The 22,294-nt window shown below is 38.7% G+C and overlaps 1 protein-coding gene across 1 annotated transcript in view; it reads left to right on the top strand.

The window, feature by feature from the left end:
• Window positions 1-22,294, top strand: part of LOC112151977 (piezo-type mechanosensitive ion channel component 2) — a gene marked incomplete at its 3' end in the record, with an annotated part of 96,189 nt that overhangs the window by 8,463 nt on the left and 65,432 nt on the right. The window contains 3 exon segments of the mRNA XM_024281161.2: window positions 2,908-3,003; window positions 13,726-13,851; window positions 20,660-20,702. Of these exon segments, the coding sequence (XP_024136929.1) occupies window positions 2,908-3,003; window positions 13,726-13,851; window positions 20,660-20,702 (265 nt within the window).

Raw genomic sequence — 22,294 nt, 5'->3', positions numbered from 1 at the left:
TCAGGAAACGACTTCAGCATCCAGTTATGGAGTCTCTAAAGAGCCAAAATGAAATAAATATATACACCATTAAATGTGCCATTAATTATTTAAAAGTGGCAATAAATAAATAAAAGTTTAAATAAATAAATAAATGTTGAAATGAATGTGGCATTAAAATATGAAAAGAGCTCATTTAAATATTTCATGATATATTTATTTATTTCATTGTCCCTTGTAGGTTAAAAAAGCCAAATTGATATAAATAAATTTAATATGAAATAAATAAATAAATGTGTCAATAATTATTTAAAAGTGGCATTAAATAAATAAAAGTTTAAATAAATAAATAAATGTTGAAATAAATGTGGCATTAAAACATGAAAATAGCCAATAAAAAGCACTTTTTAACATTTCATAATATATTTATTTCATGATTTAATGACACATTTCATGAAACAGGAAGTGGACACACCATTCAAATGCAATTTGTCAAACTCTGCCGTCAAACTCAGTGGGCGGGCCTAACTCTCATCATCGCTGCTCCATTGCTCTGGCCTGGTGTAGTCGAAATCAGTAATGGAGACCTTTGTGATCTTTCTTAATGGACTGGACGTCAAAGCAGGACCGTTGATCTCAAGAATCTCGGGAATCTTCTTTTTTAAAGTTTTGTCTGACACCTCACTCACATACACGCTGTAAACATTGTTTTGGTGAAACGAAGAACTTTTGTTAGGTTCGCTAAATAAAAATGTATTCTCCGTCCACTTCTGCGGCACCGTTGTTAACACCGGATCCTTTCCCCACGGAGTTTCCGCTTTTGTGCGGCATGGGAGACTCCCTGGCTGGGAACGGAGCTCGCCAAATAACCCTGAATGCAGTGTGCAAACGGGTGCGTTCCCACGTTGCTCACTGCATAACGAAGGTACGTATCAACAAATAAGCGAGTAAATAATGATAGTAAAACTTTTAGTATGGTTATGGTTTTCTGTTCCACCACATGATGGTTCGAGATGAGGACGTTATTTGTATTTTCAATTGTTTTCATGCTTTGTGATCGACGTCCACGTCAGACACTGCGGAAATTAATCCAAAACTTCAACAATTTCCTCAATCATGGCCAGTACTTGCTCTTGGTTATGGGACTCTGATTCCACATCGTCTGCAATTTGCAAAATGTCTCTCACCAAGTCGACACAGATATCATGGATTGCCATGATTCCGTGAATTCGCCATGACGAGGATTGGACCAGGCCAGAGCAATGGAGCAGCGGTGATGAGAGTTAGCCCCGCCCACTGAGTTTGACGGCAGAGTTTGACAGATTGCATTTGAATGGTGTGTCCACTTCCTGTTTCATGAAATGTGTCATTAAATCATGAAATAAATAAATATATTATGAAATGTTTAAAAGTACTTTTTAATGGCTCTTTTCATATTTTAATGCCACATTTATTTCAACATTTATTTATTTATTTAAACTTTTATTTATTTAATGCCACTTTTAAATAATTAATGACACATTTATTTATTTATTTCACATTAAATATTTTTATTTCAATTTGGCTCTTTTAACCTACACGGGACAATGAAATAAATAAATATGTCATGAAATATTTAAAGGTTCTATTTTAATATTTTAATGCCACATTTACTTCAACATTTATTTATTTGTTGCCACTTTTAAATAATTAATGACACATTTATTTATTTATTTAATGGTGTATTTCATTTTGGCCCTTTCCAGACTCCATATCCAGTGACCAAATTCAGCAAAAGCAATTGCATGAGAATCATTAAAAGTATTGCAACTTTTCTAGTTCATACTAACGTGAAAAAAGTAGAATTTTAAAGTTATAAAAATGTAGCTTTAGAGTGTTCACTGAATGTTTATCCTGTTCGACCTAAGATGTGTTTTGGATTTTGGCCCCTTGTGTGATTGAGTTTGACACCGCTGCAATAAGGTTTTGTAATTTTGTTTCATATACTCCAAATATTCTGTTCTGGTAATAAAATCAAATTCTAAATGTTGGTGTTGGATTTCTCTATATTTTACTTACTTGTGCAGCACTTTTTAAAAAAAATAAATGTGCTATAAATGTTTTTATAATGCTATATAAATAATACTGAATGAGAAAGTTTTGAAAAGAACATTTTGGTCTGAAAATCACATGATTTTGTTATTGCTCACAGAAAGAGATTTTACACGTGGCGTCTCTGTGAATTTATTTATTTTTTTTACTGACAAGAGCTTATTTTTTTCTGATTTGTATTTAAAAGTGAACCGAGTCAGGTTTTCTAAGAAGCTGAATTTTCTTTTCTTTTTTGATGAAACGAACAAGAAGAGATCTAGTGCTGTCACAAACAATTATTTTAATTATTTTGTCGATTAGTCGACTCATCGGGTCATGGGGAAAGTGGATGTAAAGCTCACATTAGCTTTAAACTGACTAAAAATAAAGACAATTAGGGTGATAGTTTATTAATCTTTTAATAAATTCTTCATTTCACTTCAATAGTTTCTGGGATTAAAACAAGATTAAATCAAATGAGTTCATCATCTGAAACGAAGAATATTTTTCACTAAAGATAAAGTTTTGGTCTCACTGACTCAAATATAACCAAAAGTACATGTTTTGGTGCTGAACGCTCAAAACTTTGTTCATCTTTAATACACCGACTTCATAGAAAGTAACGACTAATCGATATTAAATTAGTCGTCAACTATTTCAATAGTTGATTAGTCGACTAATCGTGGCAGCCCTAAAGAGAACCCTGCACCTTCTTCTGCTCTGTATTTACTGAAGTTTGAACAACACAGATGGCGTTTGAGGACTTCAGGGTTCTATGGATGCTCGGAGGAGGATTGTAGTTTTTTTTTTTTTTTATGGTCTGAAGGTAATTTCTCTTTTTTTTCTTTTTTTCCACAGCTTGCCTTTTCAGGTACAACGTCCTGTCCTTCGTCTACCTCATCTATCTCCTGCTCATTCCACTCTTCCCAGAGCCAACAAGCACAACAATGCAAGGTAAGAGCAGCTCTGAAGCCTCACATTTCTGACGGCTTTGATTCCATCGCTTGGAGATTTTCTGTTTCCCAGAAATGTTTGAATGTTGTCTTCTTTAATGCGAACCAGCCTCCCTCCAGGAGACGTCAATCTCTTTGTATTGAAGGTGGATTTGGCTCGTAGTTAGTCCATGAAAGGTAATACTGGTAAGTGGAGGCAAGAGTCATAAAAAAACTCCTCTGTTAGCCAAACATGTTCAATCGGAGCCAGAATGAGGGAGCATTTGATGAGTATTGACACTGGAGATGAAGGTTTGGCTTTATTGGTGCAGATAAAGCTCATATAAACGATAAAACCCTGAGCACATATGCTGTCATTTGATTCCTAAAAGAAGCTGTAAAGGTCTTCAAAGGGAAAGTGGGAGAAATCTGGGGTGTTTTTATTAAATTTTTTCTTATGTTAAACCACTTTAGTGACTGAGAAGTGAAAAAACTGTTTCTCTCTGATAGTTTTATGTAGTTTTCTTCGTGACCTTTTACAAGTATTCCCAGTTATTAGACTCATTGTCAGTGTTGTATTTGAGTCTTGGTTTGGAGAAGCGGATGAAAGTCGTTTTTAAGGCTGGTTAAACTAGCTGCTGTATTCATGAAATGATTCATCCCTCAGAAATAGGAATCACAATGAAGCTCTATGGTTTTTCAGAAGTGACTGAGGTGGCTGCTCTCCTCACAGATGATGAATGTGAGGTTGCAGCCGCCAACTTCAGCCACATCTTCATGCTCTCGCTTCACCGCAAAATGCTAAACAGCAAACCTCCCAGACCTCTGCAGCTGTAATATGGGTTTCTGCTGAAAACCACCAACATTCTTTAATAATACATAGACCCTTTCTGTCGTAGAGAACAACGTCCAGTCTGAGATTCATCTGCGTCTCCGGCTGACATAACAGTCAGGAAGTTGAGAGACAGGAGGGGAAAAGTGGACCACTTATGCTCTCATCAATAGTTAAAGAGAGGAGGCGCCTGGAGTCGGGATGCTCACCTGTCTGAGCACTTTAATGTGTGCTTTCATTTCCAACAGGATCCGCTTTATTTCTTAAATCTTAACCTGGAACTGAAAACTTATCGTTTCTTGATCAAGAGAGTTTTTGGATCAAGAACTTCTAAATCCAACAAAAATTTTCAAAAAAGTCAAAATTTACAGCAATAAAAACTAATGAAGTGAATTTATCATGTAAAAGTATTACAGTAACCCATATCCCTTTAACTCACATGTGTCAAAGTCAAGGCCCGGGGGCCGGATCCGGCCCTCCGGGTACTCCTATCCGGCCCTCCAGATCATTTCACTTTATTGTTATTAATGGCCCGATGTTATCTTGTACTTCCTTCTAACTTATATAGTTTTGACAAAATATGTTTTTTTGGAGAGTAAAATATTGAAAGTTATTTAAGGTTTAAGTTGATTTATTCTGGAATAATATTCCTGCCTTTTTATTATTCATAATTACGTTAAAAAGTTATGGTTTTAAAGTTTTAGTAAAAAAATGGCATTCTGCTAGATTTTTTGACAATTTTGGCATTTACTAAGATTTTTTAGGGTATTTTGGAGTTTAGCTATTTTTTCAGCTACATGCTAGCTGTTTTGACTGATGTAAAAAAAAAGTTTTGTTTTTTTGGGTAATTTGGCATTTAGGTAATAATTTAGCTGGTTATCAGCTTCAGCGTTTTCAGTTTCAGTGTTTTCATCTAACAATTTTAGCATCTTCAGCAGCCAAATTCAGCTTACAGCATTCACACTAGCATTATCACAGGTAATGCTATATATCTAGTTCATAATTATGTTAAAAAGTTATGATTTTAAAGTTTTAAAAACGTAGTTTTAGAGTGTTCAATAAATGTTTATTCTGTTCTGCCCGTGACCTAAGGTGTGTTTTGGATTTTGGCCCCTTGTGTGACTGAATATTAAAGGTTTGGATTTGGAGTAACTTTAAAATAAGAAAAACGTGTTCTTATTTGACCTGTTATGAATGAGAAAATGGAATATGTTTGTTGAGATATTGTCTGAAAAAATGATAACACTATGAACTAAACTAATTTGGATAAGTCAAAATATGTTCAGTCTCCAATGAAGAAAATGTTCCCAGTGTGACCCTTTGTATTCTGATTTTACTCCATTGGTTTTCTTTTTACTATTAGTGCTATGATGTACACAACAATTTACAAATAAATACCACTAAAGGGAAACCATATGACTTCTAGACTGAAGCTCATTTAAAAAAGAAAGTAGAAACTGCACAAGACCAGTTTACTAATGGAGTTAGAAGAGGTTCACCGTGGGGCACATATGACCCACTGGTCCTGGTGAGTGTCCACTGTTCAATCACAATCTTTGATTCTACCATAAATCCAGTTTTAATCAGAAAAATAAAGTCATTTAAAGTCCCACTCCAACCATTTATTGACCCATTTTCAAATCGTTCCCAGTGGTCTTTTAATTACGATTATATTTTTCTTAGCTCAAATAAGAAAATCTGTTGTTTATTAGGACATAGTTTCTGCAGAGCGGCAGGAGTTCATTAGAAATTGGTATCTCAGTTGTCATAGGCATGAAGTAACCCCTCCCTCCATCTTCCTCTCCTTGTTGCAGACTGCATTTTTTGCTCCAGATTCAAAACAATTTGTATAAAGAAAGCTTCATTTTCTTTATGTATCCTCCCTCAAGAGAAAAGCATGAATAAAACACAATGTACCTGAATGTAACAAGTGACACTGATCATGTTGGAATGACTTTACCATCATTTGCTAAAATAAAAATGTTTCTCTAAAACTAATTTCATGCGGTCCTCCGCAGAGCTCCGCGGTCCTCCGCGTAAGGTTCCCGTCGTGCAGCGGATTGTTTCGCCGTCTGATTTATTTTGTTAACGAGCGATTCTCGTCAATCCTGGCAGGAAGTTACATCAAGATACATGAGAAAATCCGGTTTATTTTCAAAATATAACCAATTTTTCACAATAAAACTCCAGGATTGACAAATGTGATCATGTTTTTGTATCTAAACAGACTGTAGAGATGAAAATAAACACACAATCACAACACACATGCACACGCTTCTGCGTCCAGTGTGAACCTACCCTTAGAGAAAACTAAGAGGCATTTTGCTTGCTTGAACAAACCGTAAGTAAACAGAAGAAAATCTGCTAAAACACGAGAGTTGTAAATCTGTTTCCTGATCAGAACGAGACATTTTTACAGACTTGATGCTGAAACTGTTCCAACGTCTTAATGTTGTTTCTGGATGCAGAAAACATGGTCCAAATTCCTTGTAGTACCTATTGTGAGTCATTTTAATAATGTGTAACACAGCAAAACTCTATTATTAGTGTATTGAGTCATATGGGACGAGTCTGTGTCTGCTCTCCACAGCTGTGATGTTTCAAAAAAGCATTTTTGATCTAAATGTTAGTTTGACACGGAGAGTCAACTTTCCACAGGCCTGAGTCTATATCAGAGATGTGTAATATTGGCACGATCGTTCTCCTACAGATAAAGTAAAGGCCAGGGGCGTCAAAAAGTGTGAGTTATTTTTTGAGTGTTACCTGTCAGGACTCGCATCCCGTCTGTCTGCCTCCGCTGTCTGTCATCAGGGAGGGGGCCGCAGCCTGAAAGAAACAACCTGATCTCAGAGATAGGCCTGTTTTCATCAGATAAGGAGTTATTCCTGTATGATCTTTTTACAGTCAAACATTAAAGGCCATTAAAGAGAGCACATTTATCTGATTTTATCTCCCTTTATTAAAAAAAAAGGGTTCACTCACAAGAAAAGGACATAAACAGAAAGACTTCACACAGTTTTTGGGACATTACCTTCAATATCTCTTCTAATAAGGGTCTGTATCGGGGGTCTACAACCTGTGGTTCCAGAGCCACAGGTGGCTCTTTCATCTCTCCATGGTGGCTCTCTGGCTGAAGAAAAATAAAATAGTAGTAATTTTCTAAATGATCACTTAATTGGTATTGTGATCCTGTTTCTCTTTACTGAGCGAATGCTTGGTAAGTTTCACTCGATAGGGATTCTCCTTTAAGTTTTTCAGCACATTAAAGCTTAATCACACTTCAGCGATTTCAGCAATCTTGATATCAAAACGTTCAACTCGTTCTGGACATCACTGCTAGTATTTGTGGTATTCATAAACTTTATAGTTTTTGAAATATTGAGCAAAATATGAGTTGAGTTTACCTAATATATTTACCTAATGCTAACATTTATGGCTAATTTGTTATTTACTGTGCTTTTAAGGTTAATTTAGTTTAGCTTCTATATTGGCAACATGCTAACATTTTTGGCTAATTTAGTTTACTGGGGAATTTTAGGCTATTTTGGAGCTCAGTTAGTAATCAAGCAGCGAGCTAGCTTTTTTGCTAATTTGGCATCTAGTGAGATGAAAGGTAAAATGTCTTTTCTGATCTTTTGAGAGGAGCTAGTTTTTTTTTTTGCTATTGTTCGTTCCAAAAAATAGACATAATTCATATTTATTAAAGAAAAACAAGGTCATCAATGCAAATCCAAATTTCTTAAAGGCTATAAAAGTAAATCTATGCGGCTCCTTCTAGGTTTTGATCAGTAGAAAACGAGCCCAAATGGCTCTTTTACTGTCAAAGGTTGTCGACCCCTGGTCTATATCATTTTAAAACCATATAGAATAAACCTGAAATTGACATTTTACACATTAGACACTTTTTCTGTATAGTTCAAGAAGAAATCTGGATAAAGTTGACGTCATTTTTTAATTTTTTGATGGTCAGTTTTATTTTATTTCCAGAGTATCAGGATTAGCTTCGATCGATGGGTTAAATTAAACCAAAGGTCAGACATGAATAATGAACAAGTAGTAATTTTCTTTTAAAAGCCACAGATGTGCTGTGTTCCCTGAGATGTTTCAACCTTGTTCTCCAGCTCAGGACAAAGACCGTTTCATGGAGTCACTTGGAGTTGTTGTAATTGCACTGTTTATCCTTCCTTCCCTTTAGGGTTCTCATTCTCAGTCCGTGTGAACAAAGTATGATCTCTTACCTTGTTAAACAATTACAAAACATTCTCCCTTGAGGTGGTGTTTGTGTTTTATCAGTTGTAATTTCATGCTCAAAGAGTTGGGCTTGTTAACAACATGCAGTCATGATGCCCTGTGCAGCTGGACCCGTTCCTCGTCATGAGACTAAAGCTTGTGGACCATGTGGCTCCATCAGGTTTTATGTCGTCAAGCAGAACAATTGGTTCTGTTGGGAAGACGTATAAAATCTACTCTTGGGAGAGTGTTTGGAGGTTTAAATAACAAAACTCCTGTTCAATATGAACGTCACCAGATCAGAGTGGTGTTAAGAAAACAACAAAGTTCTGTTAGTAACAGGAAAAGAGACACCGGAGCCAAAGCAGTTACATTGTCCTGAGCTTTTAAGACCAATCTGGAAGCAGACGTTTGCTAAAATTGCTTATTTCTCCCATTTACTGGCATTCTTTACCTTTATAGTGAAATCCCCAGGAGTGCAATGGGAAATTAGCACAAATTGGTTTCACTCACTTAATGAGCCTGATGTGTGGTGTTGTTGTGCACACGGTGATAACGTTAGGGCCCGGGGCTTGGCTGCAGCGCCTCACTTTAGCCTGGATGCCGTACTGTACTATCATAAAGCTGTTTAAGTTCCCCAAAAGGATGCAGTAACTTTTAATGAGATGGAAATGCTGCACCTTAATTAACTACCAGACCAGACTGTAGAGATGTGTGACATTTTAATACGGCTGACGGCACACCACCAAACAAAACCAATACTTCAGAAAGCCAAAACATGGTGACCGTTTCGATATTTCTGAGTAAAGAAAAAGATGTTTTTCTGTGGGGAACGCTCACCATAACAACTCCTGAAATTATCCCAAATACCTGTAGGTGCGCTATAAAACAGCCATGTGTTGCACAGCTGTGGCAGCTCCCTCTCATCCTCCTCTCACCCCCCAGGATCAGCCCTGCGACAGCTGCCTCCATTAAAGAAAGACGCGGTCTTCGTCAACACCTTTACGCTGCTCCCACAACCAGATCTGTTTGAGAGCATGAAACCCAAGAAAGCCAAGCTGAAGGGCTGGCTCTGCTCCTCTGACAATGAATTCAACTCTTAAAGGTCTTGTGGTTCACCAGAGTATTTATTTAACTTCTGAACAGAAGCAAGCCTTGCCCAATGGCTGTGCCAGCAGGTCTGAGCCAGGATATATGTCGTTATCCACGAAAAATCTCTTTGGTTTCTCTGCCAGTTATGCTTTTCTTTCAGGGAGCTTTTGGATTTGAAAAAACACAATTTTGAGTTAATCAAGAACAGCATGAACGCCGCAGGAGCTTCCTAATCCGGACAAACGCAGCAAAAGTTAAAACTTTCTGAATCGAATAAAGCTAGATAAATATCATTGACTGTATAAGAGATCTGGAGTGATCAAGTGTGATGTCACCCATAGAAAATAATCAAATGAACCATATTTGGTACAGACGTTGGCATGTTGGAGCCAGAGATCATCAGTAAGCAGTGATTGTTCTGAGCAGGTTTGAATCAACGTTGCTATAGCAACCACTATCACCAATAAGGACTTGCACTTTTACACCCTTTACACTTGAAAGTGGACTAGACAAAATATGTTAAACGTTTGGAAGGTTCGACACAGGGGTCAGCAGGCACCACATGCTTTTATTGAGCGATCTGATTGGTCAGTTTATAACTTGATTACTTGCTGTAAAGAAGAAAGGTAACATTTTATAATCACTACACATTAAGAAGCAATAGTTAAACATTAGTTCAGTATAAGTTAACACTTAATTAAGCATTTATAAAGTCTCACTCCTACTTTATTAAGCATCAGCAAGTAGCTTATGTGTTAACACTTTATTCATGATTTAAAATAACTGTTTATTAATGGTATGTTAAGACTTTATTCATTAACAATTAAGCATTTAAATTTAAATATTAAGTGATTTATAAAAAAAATATTTAGAGGTGGTTCTTTAAGTTGTAAGCTCATTTACAAAGTTTTTGTAAATGATTTCAGAAACCTTGTAAATGTACAACATTTACATTTTTAGACATGTATTATTAATAAATCAGTTATAGACTTGTAACTCAAAATGAATTCATGTAGTTATAGAACTATTAGTATTTGTTAATTAGCTTTTTTGTGACCTATTCTAAAGTGAGGAATATTTTTGCCTGTTGAACCCTTCATCATGATACTAAAGTTAGCTACTGTTAGTTACTTGCTAATGCTTGATAAAGTAGGAGTGAGGCTTTATAAATGTTTAGGTGTTAACTAATGCTTTACAGAATGTAGTTCTTATAAAGTGTTACCAGAAAAGTAAGAATGTTGATTCTGATGACTAGAATGACTGAATAATAGCTGGAGCCAGCGGGTACTTCCTGTTTGGAACGCTAGAGGGAGGGGTCTCTCAGTCCAGTTCTCTTATACAGTCGATGGTTATTATATAAAACCACTGTGATCCACTGAGCCCTTTAAAAAAAAGATTGTGTTTGTGACGTAGAAAAACTGGGCAGGCCACTAGCTCCGCTCTGCTACGGGGGAGGGTGTGGTTGAAACATGCCAACAGTCATGACCACAACTCAGAGGTGAATTTTTATTGAACACCTGCCGCTCTGCAGAAACTATGTCCTAGAAAACGACACAGGTTTTCACATTTTGGCTAAAAACACCTTCATCATAATGACGAGACCATGAGTTGGACTTTAAAGTTCTGCTGAGGCATGCTGAGTGTTTTCTCAACCTGAAGGTTCTATAGGGGAACTCTTGGAACGAAGCCACGACTGGATTTAGCTGCGTGATGAGATGCTGGAAAAATGGCAAAAAGTCTGATCCTTAAAAGACTCAACATGTTGTCAGTAAAAGGTGACTTTTATTGGCAAATAAGACTCAGAAATGACTTTTTAGAAATTTGTATTTTTTTTTTTTTGTTTGTTTTTTCATGGATTAGATCGTGTGTTAAAGTCGAGGCCCAGGGGCCGAATCCGGCCCTCCTGGTAATTATACCGGGCCCAACAGATAATTTTATTGTTATTTATGGCCCGATGTTATCTTGCGTATATTTCTAACTAGTATAATTTTGACAAAATGTTTTTATGGAGAGTAAAATATGGAAGCTTATTTAAGGTTTAATTTGATTTATTCTGGAATAATATTTCTGCCAGTTTTTAATGTAAAAATTTTTTATATTTTTAAAGTTTAAAAAATGTAATTTTGGAGTGTTCTAAATGTTTATCCTGTTCGGCCCGTGACTTAAAGTGTGTTTTAGATTTTAACCCCTTGTGCGATTGAGTTTGACACCCCTGGATTAGATGATTATATTTACACAATCAGGAGTTTGTGACTTTGTCGTCAACCTTACTCACCTGTTTCAAGTGTGAAGGACACAAGGAGAGAAAACAAACACATAAAAAGATCAGGAACCCCTCCCTCCCCCTCTACCCCAGTCAAGGACACCTCAGCGAGCCGAACTAGAAACCTTTCCTTTCCTCCTCTCACCTAGAGGTTACAGATCACACAAAAGATCAGCAGGCTGACGTCTGACCCCCCCAGCCTCGCCCTGCTCCTCCTGTTTTTCCCTTCTCAACATCCCTCCACCTCTGAGATCCAGTTGAACTCTTAACCCAAACGGACGCAGACCTCCTCGTCCGCTCCTGATTCTGATCAGTCTGGAGAATTCAGTCAAAGACGGAGTCTGGTCACGCTGGAGTGTGCTGTGGTCAGATTTCAGATTTAAAAAAGGGGGGGATTTTGTAATAACAACCAACAGATATAAAACTTTGTTTAGCTAATCCAGACAATTTGATGGTCAGACAGCCAACTGTTGATCTGCAGCTCCTTCAAGTCTGTCCTTATAAGTCATTTTGAGCTCATCACTGTTAAAACGGTCATGCTTTCATTTTAAACATGGTTATACTGCAGCATTCCTGTGACCGGATACAGGGTTCAAACCGTAGCAGGAGCTTCACTCAAGCCAGTCCTTCTCCACACAGAGGAGCCGAGTTGGCTTGACATTATGGGAACACCAAGACAGGCCTCTCTGATCTCTGGAAGGAAGCTGCTGGAGAGCAGGAGATCTGGGGACCTTTGCTGGATGCACCAGAGGAAAATCAAAGTGTAGGAATTTGCAGAAATTCAAATCATTGTTGATGCAACCTTCCAAAATTCTTGCAGACAACATGGTCTGGTGATAGTGTCCACCTTGAGACTGGTAGGTCATTAGTTCAAATCCATGGTTGGCTCATACCAAACGCTCCAATGCCTTCATGCTTGACACTCAGCATTAAGAGGTTGGATTGGGGGGTTGAGCCATAGAGGTTAATGTCACTAGAGATGGCACGCTGGCTTTTTACTGTTGTCCAAGATATATAAAGAGCGACGCCATATTGGAATGGTATAAAAACAATGAGACGTGGTTTAGCAGACATAGTAAAACGACCACAAAGTACTTAATTTTGTTCCGATTTAAAATGGAAAAAACTCTGATCGTCAGAAAAATAATTCACAGGTTTTGGTAATAAGGTTTTTTTTTTTTTTTTAACAAGGAAAGTGCAACAAATGAATGACATTTTAACCTTTTTTTAAAATAATAAATAGGTTATTATAAAGGAAACTCAATGCATACCTGATGCATGGTTGTGATTTTATTCAAATCTACACACAGACTGAAATTTACACAAGCTGTTGGACTCCTCGGTCCGTGTTTATAAACGGCGACGCTGGAGGCTTCCGTTCTATAAGTGGATCCACAGGCCTCTATCAGAAGGACTCGGGCACCAACATGGCAGTGGGCAGGTGGCCTTTCATACGACACATTTCCCGGTCCGCCCACTGGACAGGGATTCATCGCTGATGGGCTCTTCCCTCTGCGCTACCGAGTTAATCTGAGTCCAACTTTGCGTACGCAACAAGCTAGCATGCCATCTCTAGTGATATAACTCGTTGGGTTGAACCACCAAATGGTTCCAGAGTGCAGCTGGGTCTGTAGTTCACCACTCCCCCAGGGGATGGGTCAAATGTTGAGAACAAATGTTACACACCTGGGTGTGTGACAACTAACAGGACTTTAACTTTAGGATGGGAACTTGCACCATCATCTGAGGTTTAAAAACACATCCACGTTAAGGACCGAACCATCTGTTGCAACAGGCTCTGCTCCTCCTTCCATGCTGTTCTGTCTGCACACTTTACAGCAGCAATGACATCTGTGAGGAGGACATGTTCCTGCAGCTCTGGGTTGTTCTCCTGCATTTTATTCTTCGCCGAGAGGCTGCAGTTTTTTTGCTTGCCGTGTGTTCTTTTTCACATCTGTGACGTGTCCTCTTCATGCAGTCAGGGCTTTGAGGTTTTATTGCAGTCATTACTTGGGCTTCTGAGAGCAGAATCAGCTGCTCCCACAGCCTTCCTGCTGTCATGTTTACTCTACATGTGTAAAAATATCAGAATTACCAGCAGAGATCCCTCAAGGAGCTCTACACCCAAACCAGAAAACTGAATAAGTTTGTTTTAAATAAAAAGAAACCCATGGTTGCAATGTATTGCAATGCTATTGATCCACTCAGTAGTGGTCCAAAAACAGACCAGCAAAGAGAATTCCTAGTATCAGTGCATCTGCAGGAAGAGCTGGGGAATCTTTGGAGCAAATGAAATTGAACTGACTGTAACTCTTTCCCCCCTGCAGGCCACACAGGCCGTCTGCTGCAGTCCCTCTGCTTCACCAGTATGTCCTTCCTGCTGCTCCACATCGTCTATCAGATTACTGTCAACAGCCTTCTGGCCTGGAACTCCATCGCCTCCAACTTCAGCTGTGAGTACACTGCAGCCTTTGTGGGCAGAGCTTCGGGGCTCCAGAGGTTTGCAGCAGAGGAATCAAAATTCTTCATAGGTCGAGGTTTAAAGACGGGAATGAAGTTGATCCATAGAGTTTATGGTTTGGACACTTTGAAAATCACACAGGAGAGTGATTTACCTCCAGGTGACTAACAGTGGAGTTCAGCAGTGACTGAGACAGAGCTGCAGTTTGCAGACAGACATTTCTACTCAAACATAATTGTCAAGTCATTAACTCTGTTCTGGTCAAAACAAATCCAGGAAGTGAGACAGTGCTGTGGGTGTGTGTGTGAGTGTGTGTGTCCAAACAGAGGAAATCGTTGTGCCCCATGCTTATGCCAGACGGTGTGTGTGTGTGTGTGTGTGTGTGTGTGTGTGCCATCCATGACTCAGGTGGTTTTGAGTTGAGCCTTTCATCATTGAAGGGTCAAGCTTTCCACTGTCTAAAGGCCAACTCCCATCCACATGCCAGTTTGGATTTCTTACATCTACAAACTAAAAAAAAATGTGTGTGTGTGTGTACATATATATATGCATACATGTGTAAATAAACCACCGAATGGTTACTGATTTGCTTCAGATATAATTTCAAAGCTTGTCCAAAAATGTATTCATAAACTAGACCAGGGTTGCCCATTCCCGGTCCACCCTGCCCGTTTTCCAGGTCTCCAAGTCCTCCCAGCTGCTGATTAGCTCAGTCAGATGTCTTTACATACTGATTGAATGAACACACCTGGTCCAGGTAGGGTGGTAGCTCTCGGGGATCAGGTATTGGCACCCCTGAACTAGATGTTCCTGTCACATGTGGGAGGAGCTACCGTCAAGTTTTTAGTCTCTTCGCTACATGGAAGCTTTGACTGTATGTCGCATTTACAATGAATGGAATACATGGATGATGTAGAGAGATTTAAAAGAGCTCTACAAAAACATCAGTGAACATGTCAGGGCTCAAGGGTTCTTTAAATCTTTTTCTGCTATACTGTTGGTGCTGCGTCTGAGTGACTCTCTCAGCGGTACTTCTGTGTCTCTGTGACCCAGGGTGGATTCAGACTGCACACATTTGGTTCGCTTAAAGTGAACCAGATTTCTTTTACCCCAATAATCCAGAACACATTTTCAGTCTGAAAAATACCCAACCAGAACCTGGTCCAGACCAGAACTCAGACCCATCATCGAGGTGGTCTTGGACTGAACTCTGTTTCCTCAGTCTGAATAGTCTCTGTGCTCGGGGTGGGACACCTGGACCAAAAGTATTAATATTACGGGATGGAAATAGAGTAGGAATAAAGCAGCCATGAGCCAAAGACAAATGTGGAGCAACGATGAGGCACAGCAACTCATTGAAATGTGGTTGGATGAATGCAGAATGATTAAAACAACTTTTAGCATGATACACATTGGCTCTCAATGTTTTCCCCTTAATCTCTATGTCAAACACTTATCAACGTACCTTCATAGCCGTCTCATCGGTAACCGTCTGTAGCAGGCCTCCATTGTACCAAAGCAGCAGTAAGAAGTGTTGAACCTGACGCTGATACAGACGTTCAAAACTTGCAAATACTGCAGCTGCACATTTGCTGTTGGAAAGGTGTTAATAGCAGAACTTGTCTTTCTCGTGAAGGCTTTTATCAAAAGTGAAATGTGTGGTGAAGCCGAGCCAGCTCTGGGAGAGGGCCCTCCGAGGGTAGAGCGAACCCCGTCCCACAGACAGAACAGAAGCACGCGGAGCCGCTCACAGAGGGTAGACTAAATATGCTCCAGAGGAGATCTTTATTACTGGATCCTCCAGGGCTGCATTTTTTGGCAGATCGATCTTCTGAAGTGATGAGATCATAAAATCTGTCTACTCTTGGAGGACGCATCTACAGTCGTGATGACAGTTAGGATTCTTTATTGAATTGTGGTTTTTCTGTTTTTGCTTATGAGTCATGAACTTTTTCTGGAATTCAAGGGAAGATCTGGAGAAATGTACCTGAAAGGCGTTTCAGCTGGATCCAACAGGATCGGGCAGTTCACGGCTAAAGCAGTAAGATTAGATTCTGGGCTCTTATTTTTTTTAGGATTAAGAACAAGTTTTTACTTACTCTTTGTGTACATTTCTTTTTGGAAGCCTATTGTTTGTGAGGATGGCAGAAAATGTCTTCCTCTCCTAATATTCTATTTTTGCATTGCTGCAGGAAACCAGACATAACCTGAGAAAGGTCTTATCTCCGATTTCTATAGCTGGTATTTAGCCCCCCTCGACACCCTTTTCCTTTTGGCAGCCAAGTATAAACAGGGAGTCCTCCTCCACAGCGAAGCAGTTATCCTCCCTCGGATAACTTCATATCATTTCCTCTGTTTGCAGCAGCCAAGCGCAGCATTAGAGCGTTGGGCTGCGTTGAGCGGGAGGGAGAAAGGCTTTCCAGAAGAGCCAACACCTCCAGCTGTGTGTGCAGGTCAGGGGCTGGTCACCAGATGAACTCCCTCCGAGTCATCCGTCATTCCTGCGCGGTGACTCGACGCACGGGGAGTTGCTTCCAAAAGCGTCTCTTCTAATGCATGAAGGAGAGTTTGCTCCATTTCATGTCAGCTGGGTTGACTGCAGAGGATTGCTCTGAATTTCAGATGTTTTTCAAGAACTTTCATTTGTCAAAATGAAAATAAAATAAAAAGACACATTTTCTGCAGAGCAGTTGTTCTTTAGAAATTCACATCTTGGTTGTGGGTGGGACTGAGGCCGTGGAAGTTACCCCACATCACATGTGTCAAAGGCCCAATCTGAATCCCCCCCCCCGCCCCTTCATTTAGCCCTCCAAACGGAGAGTTATGAAAAAACACTGTCTCATAATTCAGACAACACTTTCATTCGATGATGTCACCAATAATCGCTAGTCCACTAGCTTTAGCGCAGAGCTTCTAGCGCTTAAATATACATGTCAACATCGGTTTTATAACTTTAAAAAGGTCGTGCTACAACATAAAGTCATTACATACATCTAAATGTAAACTTCTGTGGTTCAGAGCGCATCCACGTGAAGAGAAGCTCTTCTCAGCGCGCCACAGTTTACCCTCGCAACAAAGGACTTTATATCCGCTTGATGGGTCGGATTAAAAAAAAAATTCTGGACACACTTGCTCTAAAAAGGCCCCTTCTAATGGGAACATAAGGGGCCAAAATCGAAAACACACATTTGGTCATGAGCCGAACAGGATAAACATTTATTAAACGCTCTAAAACTAAGTTTTTAAAACTTTAAAATTGTAACTTTTTAACATAATTATGAACTAGATGTATATAGTTACCATTACCTGTGATAATGCTAGTATGAATGCTGAAAGCTGAATTTGACCGATGAAGATGCTAGTGCTGATAGTTGAAAATGCTGAAGCTGATATCCAGCTATAATCAGCTAAATGCCAAATTAGCCTAAAAACTAAACTAGGTTAGCTAAAACAGATAGCATGTAGCTGAAAAAATAAGGCATGCAGCTTTAAAATACCCTTAAAAAACTGAAAAAGCTTACATTTGTCAAAATAGCTTGCATGTTACTTAAAATATTAGCTAAACTCCAAAATGAACTAAAAAAAATCTTAGTAAATGTCAAAACTGTCCAATAAGGTAGCAGAATTCCAATTTTTAAAACTTCAAAACCGTAGTTTTTTAACCTAACTATAAATAATTAAAATGCAGGAATATTATTCCTGAATAAATCAACTTGAATAACTTTCAATATTTTACTCTCCATAAAAATATAATTTGTTAAAATTTCACAAATAAATGCAAAATAACATCAGGCCATTAATAGCAATGAAATAAAGTGATCAGGAGGGCCGGATCCGGCCCCCGGGCCTTGACTTAGACATGTGACCTAAGCGGTTTGTTTCAGCTGCTTTCTGTCCCATCACCGTATTAAGACACTAAACACTAAAGCTGCACATCCTGTGGGAAGCTGGGACTGGTGGCGGGCCCCAGAGACACAAAGGCTGTTTTATGATGCTCACATGAGGTCCGAGGAGAAGGTATTTTTGGTGAAACGTGGCCTCACCTCAACAGACAGAAGGTCTCACACTCTCCTCAACAAACCTCCACGCCGCGCTCATTCTGCATTACACAGTAAGCCTCTGTCGCGCTGTGGATGGGGGTGACCTCGCTTCACCTTCAGCATTCCTCCAGTGTGATGTCACAGGCAGGACGGGCTTCCTCTCACACCTGTGGGCTTACGGGGGGCTGGGTGAAGTGACATGTTGCAGATGTTTGGACCTGGTTTTAGGTCGTACGGCGTTCCAGTCTGTGAGAACGTTGCTGCATCTTATCTTCTGGTTTCTGACTCAGCTCGACTTCCTGGCTGCTTTGCGATGTAGATGAATATCACGAACAGAACAAACATCTGCAGGAGGTTCCTGCTATCGCAAATATTTACTGAAATGAATGCACCAAATTTCCATGTCTAACTGAGCTGTTTCAGTGTGAGTGCTTCACATTTTCTCTGTAACAAAATCCCAGCATTTTACAAAGTATAAAAAAGGCGCATGACTGATTGAACTATCTATTATGTGACAGTTTGAGATCCAGTAGACCAAGAATTTGTCTGTTACGCTCCCAAGGTTAAAGGAAACCTGAGAGCGGGCACAATTAACATTTTCTTTTAGAAAATCTTTTTTATAGTTGCATGAAAAAAAAAAAGCTTCATAGGTTTATTGGTGACTCTAATTGTCCCTAGGAGTGGCTGAGTGTGTTTGGGTGTGTGATTGTGTCCCTGTGACAGACTGGTGAATGTCCTGGGAGTATCCCGCCTTCACCAAGGAATGGACCACGGAGAGGAAATAGACTCACTCTGATTTGAGCGTGTGTAAATCTGGATTTATGCGTAACTTTGGATTTATGCGTGTGTAATTCTTGATTTGTGCTTTAACTTTGGATTTGTGTGTGCATAATTCTTGATTTGTGAGTGTAATTATTGATTTTTGCGTAACTTTGGATTTGTGTGTACGTAATTCCTGATTTGTGTGTGCAATTCTTGATTTGTGCGTAACTTTGGACTTGTGTGTGTGTAATTCTTGACTTTTATGTGTAATTCTTGATTTGTGTCTACCTTTGGATTTGTGTGCTTGTGTACTTCCGGATTTGTAACTCATACAAGTACAAAATTTATGAAATTTAAAATACTACTAAATAGAATTCACACGCGCACTACTTAAAATCACAACTTGAAACTAACTACGCACAAAAATCTTTAATAATTATGCACAAATCGCTTGTTACAGACACACAAAATCACAGTAACGCACAAATCTGATGTGAGACTCTTCTCACGTCTCCATGAAAGAAAAGATTTGTGTGTGAGTGATGCGTTTAAATGCTGTTAGAATGCTGGGTCATCAGAGTTTTCTCATCATCCGTTTTAAACTAGGACCCTGAAAGGGACAAAAGAAAATGGATGGAAGATTCTGTTATGTGTTTTGAAACTTTAGGAATTATTATCTTTAGAATATTCTGATCTACAGTAGATGTCACTGAAGTTATCTGAGGCCTTGAAATGATTCAGAAATGAATAAAATGCATTTGGGTTTCATTTGGAGTTTGTTTTTTCTGGAGACACAAACGATGAAGTTTGGACATCATGTTTGATGACATATTTGTGTGTTTTGCTCTGAATTTATGGAAGTTCAACAAAATACCTTCAAACTTAAAATAACAGCAGTCCAATCGTGACTTCAACATCAAATTTTTCTTTTTCTATGTCATGATAACGGATGAGTGGAATCTTTAATAATCCAGAAGATGTTTCTCCTTCAGAATGAGGATTTCTCTGTTTAGCCTCGTCTGCTTCAGTCATTCACGGCGCTGACACACAGTTTAACTGACATTTAGGAATGTTCAGGTTCATGATCCTAAAGCTTTATTTTTACCCAAAACAAAAACAGGATATCCTCGGAGTGTAGTCACGGATGTGACAGTTGAACAATACGCGTTTTTCATTATGGTTTCATCTGATTTAATGTTTTACAAGAGCATTGTTTGTAGATGTTGAACTGTTTGATGTGAAAGTTGTTTCCTCTGAGGAGGTTTTGATTCCATTCCAGGTTACAGATGCTTTTTATCAAGAACCCGGTCATTAAATTGACCTTTTTTTACTAAATCTATAATGGCGCGATCACTTCTCCTGCTGAACGGTTGTCCTCACTCTGCAGTGTTCATTTTATCTCGGACACCTCCCTCTGTCCTTCAGTGAGCTGTTAGAAAGGGAGGATCTGCGTGGAGGTGGACAGATAAGTCCAGATGGTGGAGGTGGATGAGGCCTCCTCCCATCACACGTCTTTATGTCAGCTCCTCTCGTCTTCTGCTAACAGAGACGGATCCTGATGTCACAGATAATGAACTTTTTCCTTAGTTTGTCAGTTAAAGGAGATTTTAACATATTTTTGCTCTAGTAGTTTTTTTAATATCCAAAATTGAAGATATTTGGAATGTTTTGGTTCCTCCTTTTTCACACATTTAACACTTTTCCTGATTCCTTTAAGCTGAAAATAATTTATGAAGTAGCCTTTGTGTGGCGTTTACTAAACAACGTGCTAATTCAGAAATGAAGGTTATTTTTTCGGGGTGCAGATCTGTCTCTCTCACGATTCGATACGCATCTCGATACATAAATGTTTCAGCTAACTTTTTGGCCAGATTCTTTTACCTAAAATACTAAAATCTAAATATTTGTTATTAGTATGGCATTTTATCGCCGCTTGTTTAATTAATACCGAAGTGGTTTTTGAAAGTGTGTCTTAAATCTCTGCATATTTCTGCGCAGGTTCATCCTGGGAGAGATCCATACGACAGATAGGGTTTGAAAGGTAAGAAATCTGCTTTCATTTCATCCCAATTTTTATTATTTTCTTTTTTTTGTTGAAGGAAAAACTGACTTAAAAAATGTTTTTTCTATAGCCAGAAATCGATTAAGAAAAAATTAACTGATCGCAAATTTGGAAAAAATTCCTTGTGATAATCGCCATTTATTTATTTTATTATTATTTTTTTATTTTAGTTACAGTATTTGCCAGTCAATTATGAATCTTCAAATAATAAAAATTAAACTCAAAACTGTATATTTAGAATATTTATTTTTAACTTTTTAAGGGTCTGAAACTTAGTTTTTTGTCTACTATATTTTCAATCTAAAAGACTACCTGTTTGCTTATTTGGGATCATTTTAATCAGCACAACTGCAACTATGTGACACCACCTTATTTTGCTTTTATTTTTTACATGTTGTATTCACACACTACACATACAATCATGCAAAAACAGGAAAAAACGGGATTCATTTTGCTGTGGAAAGTAGGGCTGTGGATCGTTGCTCATGTGGCGGTCCGATCCGATCACGAATCAAGCTCAGCAAATCACGAATTGAACCATGATTTTCACTTTTTAATAAAATGTTTGCTTCTATGTATGTCTATTTAGTGGAGGTCTGAAAATTGAAAATATTTATATTAAATCACCATCATTTATACTTTTATTTAGAGCAGGAGATCAGAATCAAGAAAAATGAATTTGTTTCAATTTAAACTTTTTTTCTAGGCTAAAGTCCCAGGTTCCTTTGGGCCATGTATGAACAATTTCTGTTGATAGAGGAACATCACGGACCTCACAGCTGTATTTATTTATCAAAATAAAGGATTGGTTTTGTCCAAAAACTACAACAAAATGTCGTATTATCTCTTAATTGAATAAAATCTTAATCACAGAATGGCAAAAAATGTTAAGTTTATTTTAGACAGAGTTTTATTAGACTGATCGCACAGCAGGACGCCTTAGGGTGTTAATAAATATTAAAGCATTAATTATGTTCTATTAATCACGTTAATGTGTCAACTTTCACAGCCTTCATGGTTTCTTAACCTGTCAAAAACAGATCCAGCTCCACCAACTGTGCAAAGTGCCCTAAATATAGCAACTTCCCAACCAGATTAGGCGTCTCTTTTTGCATTTGTCTCCACAGGCTCATCATCTAACGAGCTTCATAAAGGCTCCTAACGCAGCCCTGTGTGGATCCTCGATGAATGCTAAACCCACTTTAGTTGGACGATAAGTTGACAGGCTAATTTTTCAAAGCTTTCCTGCGGTGTCTGTCTCCGCACATGCCGTGATCGTATTAGATGCGGTTTCCTGAGTACGGGAATGTCCGAGCTCAGCCACGTCCTTTTTCCAGTACTCACCAGCCCTCAGTGGACTCTCTGCTGCGCAGTAAGTGGCGGAAGTGAGGCCGTAAACATTTTATCCCGCCTGCACTTACCTGTTTGCGTTGAGCATCATAAACAGCACATATAGAATATTTACAGCTGCGTGCGGCGGGGCTGGAACGTTGGAGGCTGCAGCTGTTGTTTGTGGTTCCTCAAAAATCATTTCAAACATATTTCCGTGGTCAGAAAAATTTATGTATTTA

This window comes from Oryzias melastigma, linkage group LG17, assembly GCF_002922805.2.
Source record: "Oryzias melastigma strain HK-1 linkage group LG17, ASM292280v2, whole genome shotgun sequence".
Taxonomy (NCBI): Eukaryota; Metazoa; Chordata; class Actinopteri; order Beloniformes; family Adrianichthyidae; genus Oryzias; species Oryzias melastigma.
Note: the sequence above shows the minus strand (reverse complement) of the source record. Positions and strands in the feature narration are given on the sequence as shown.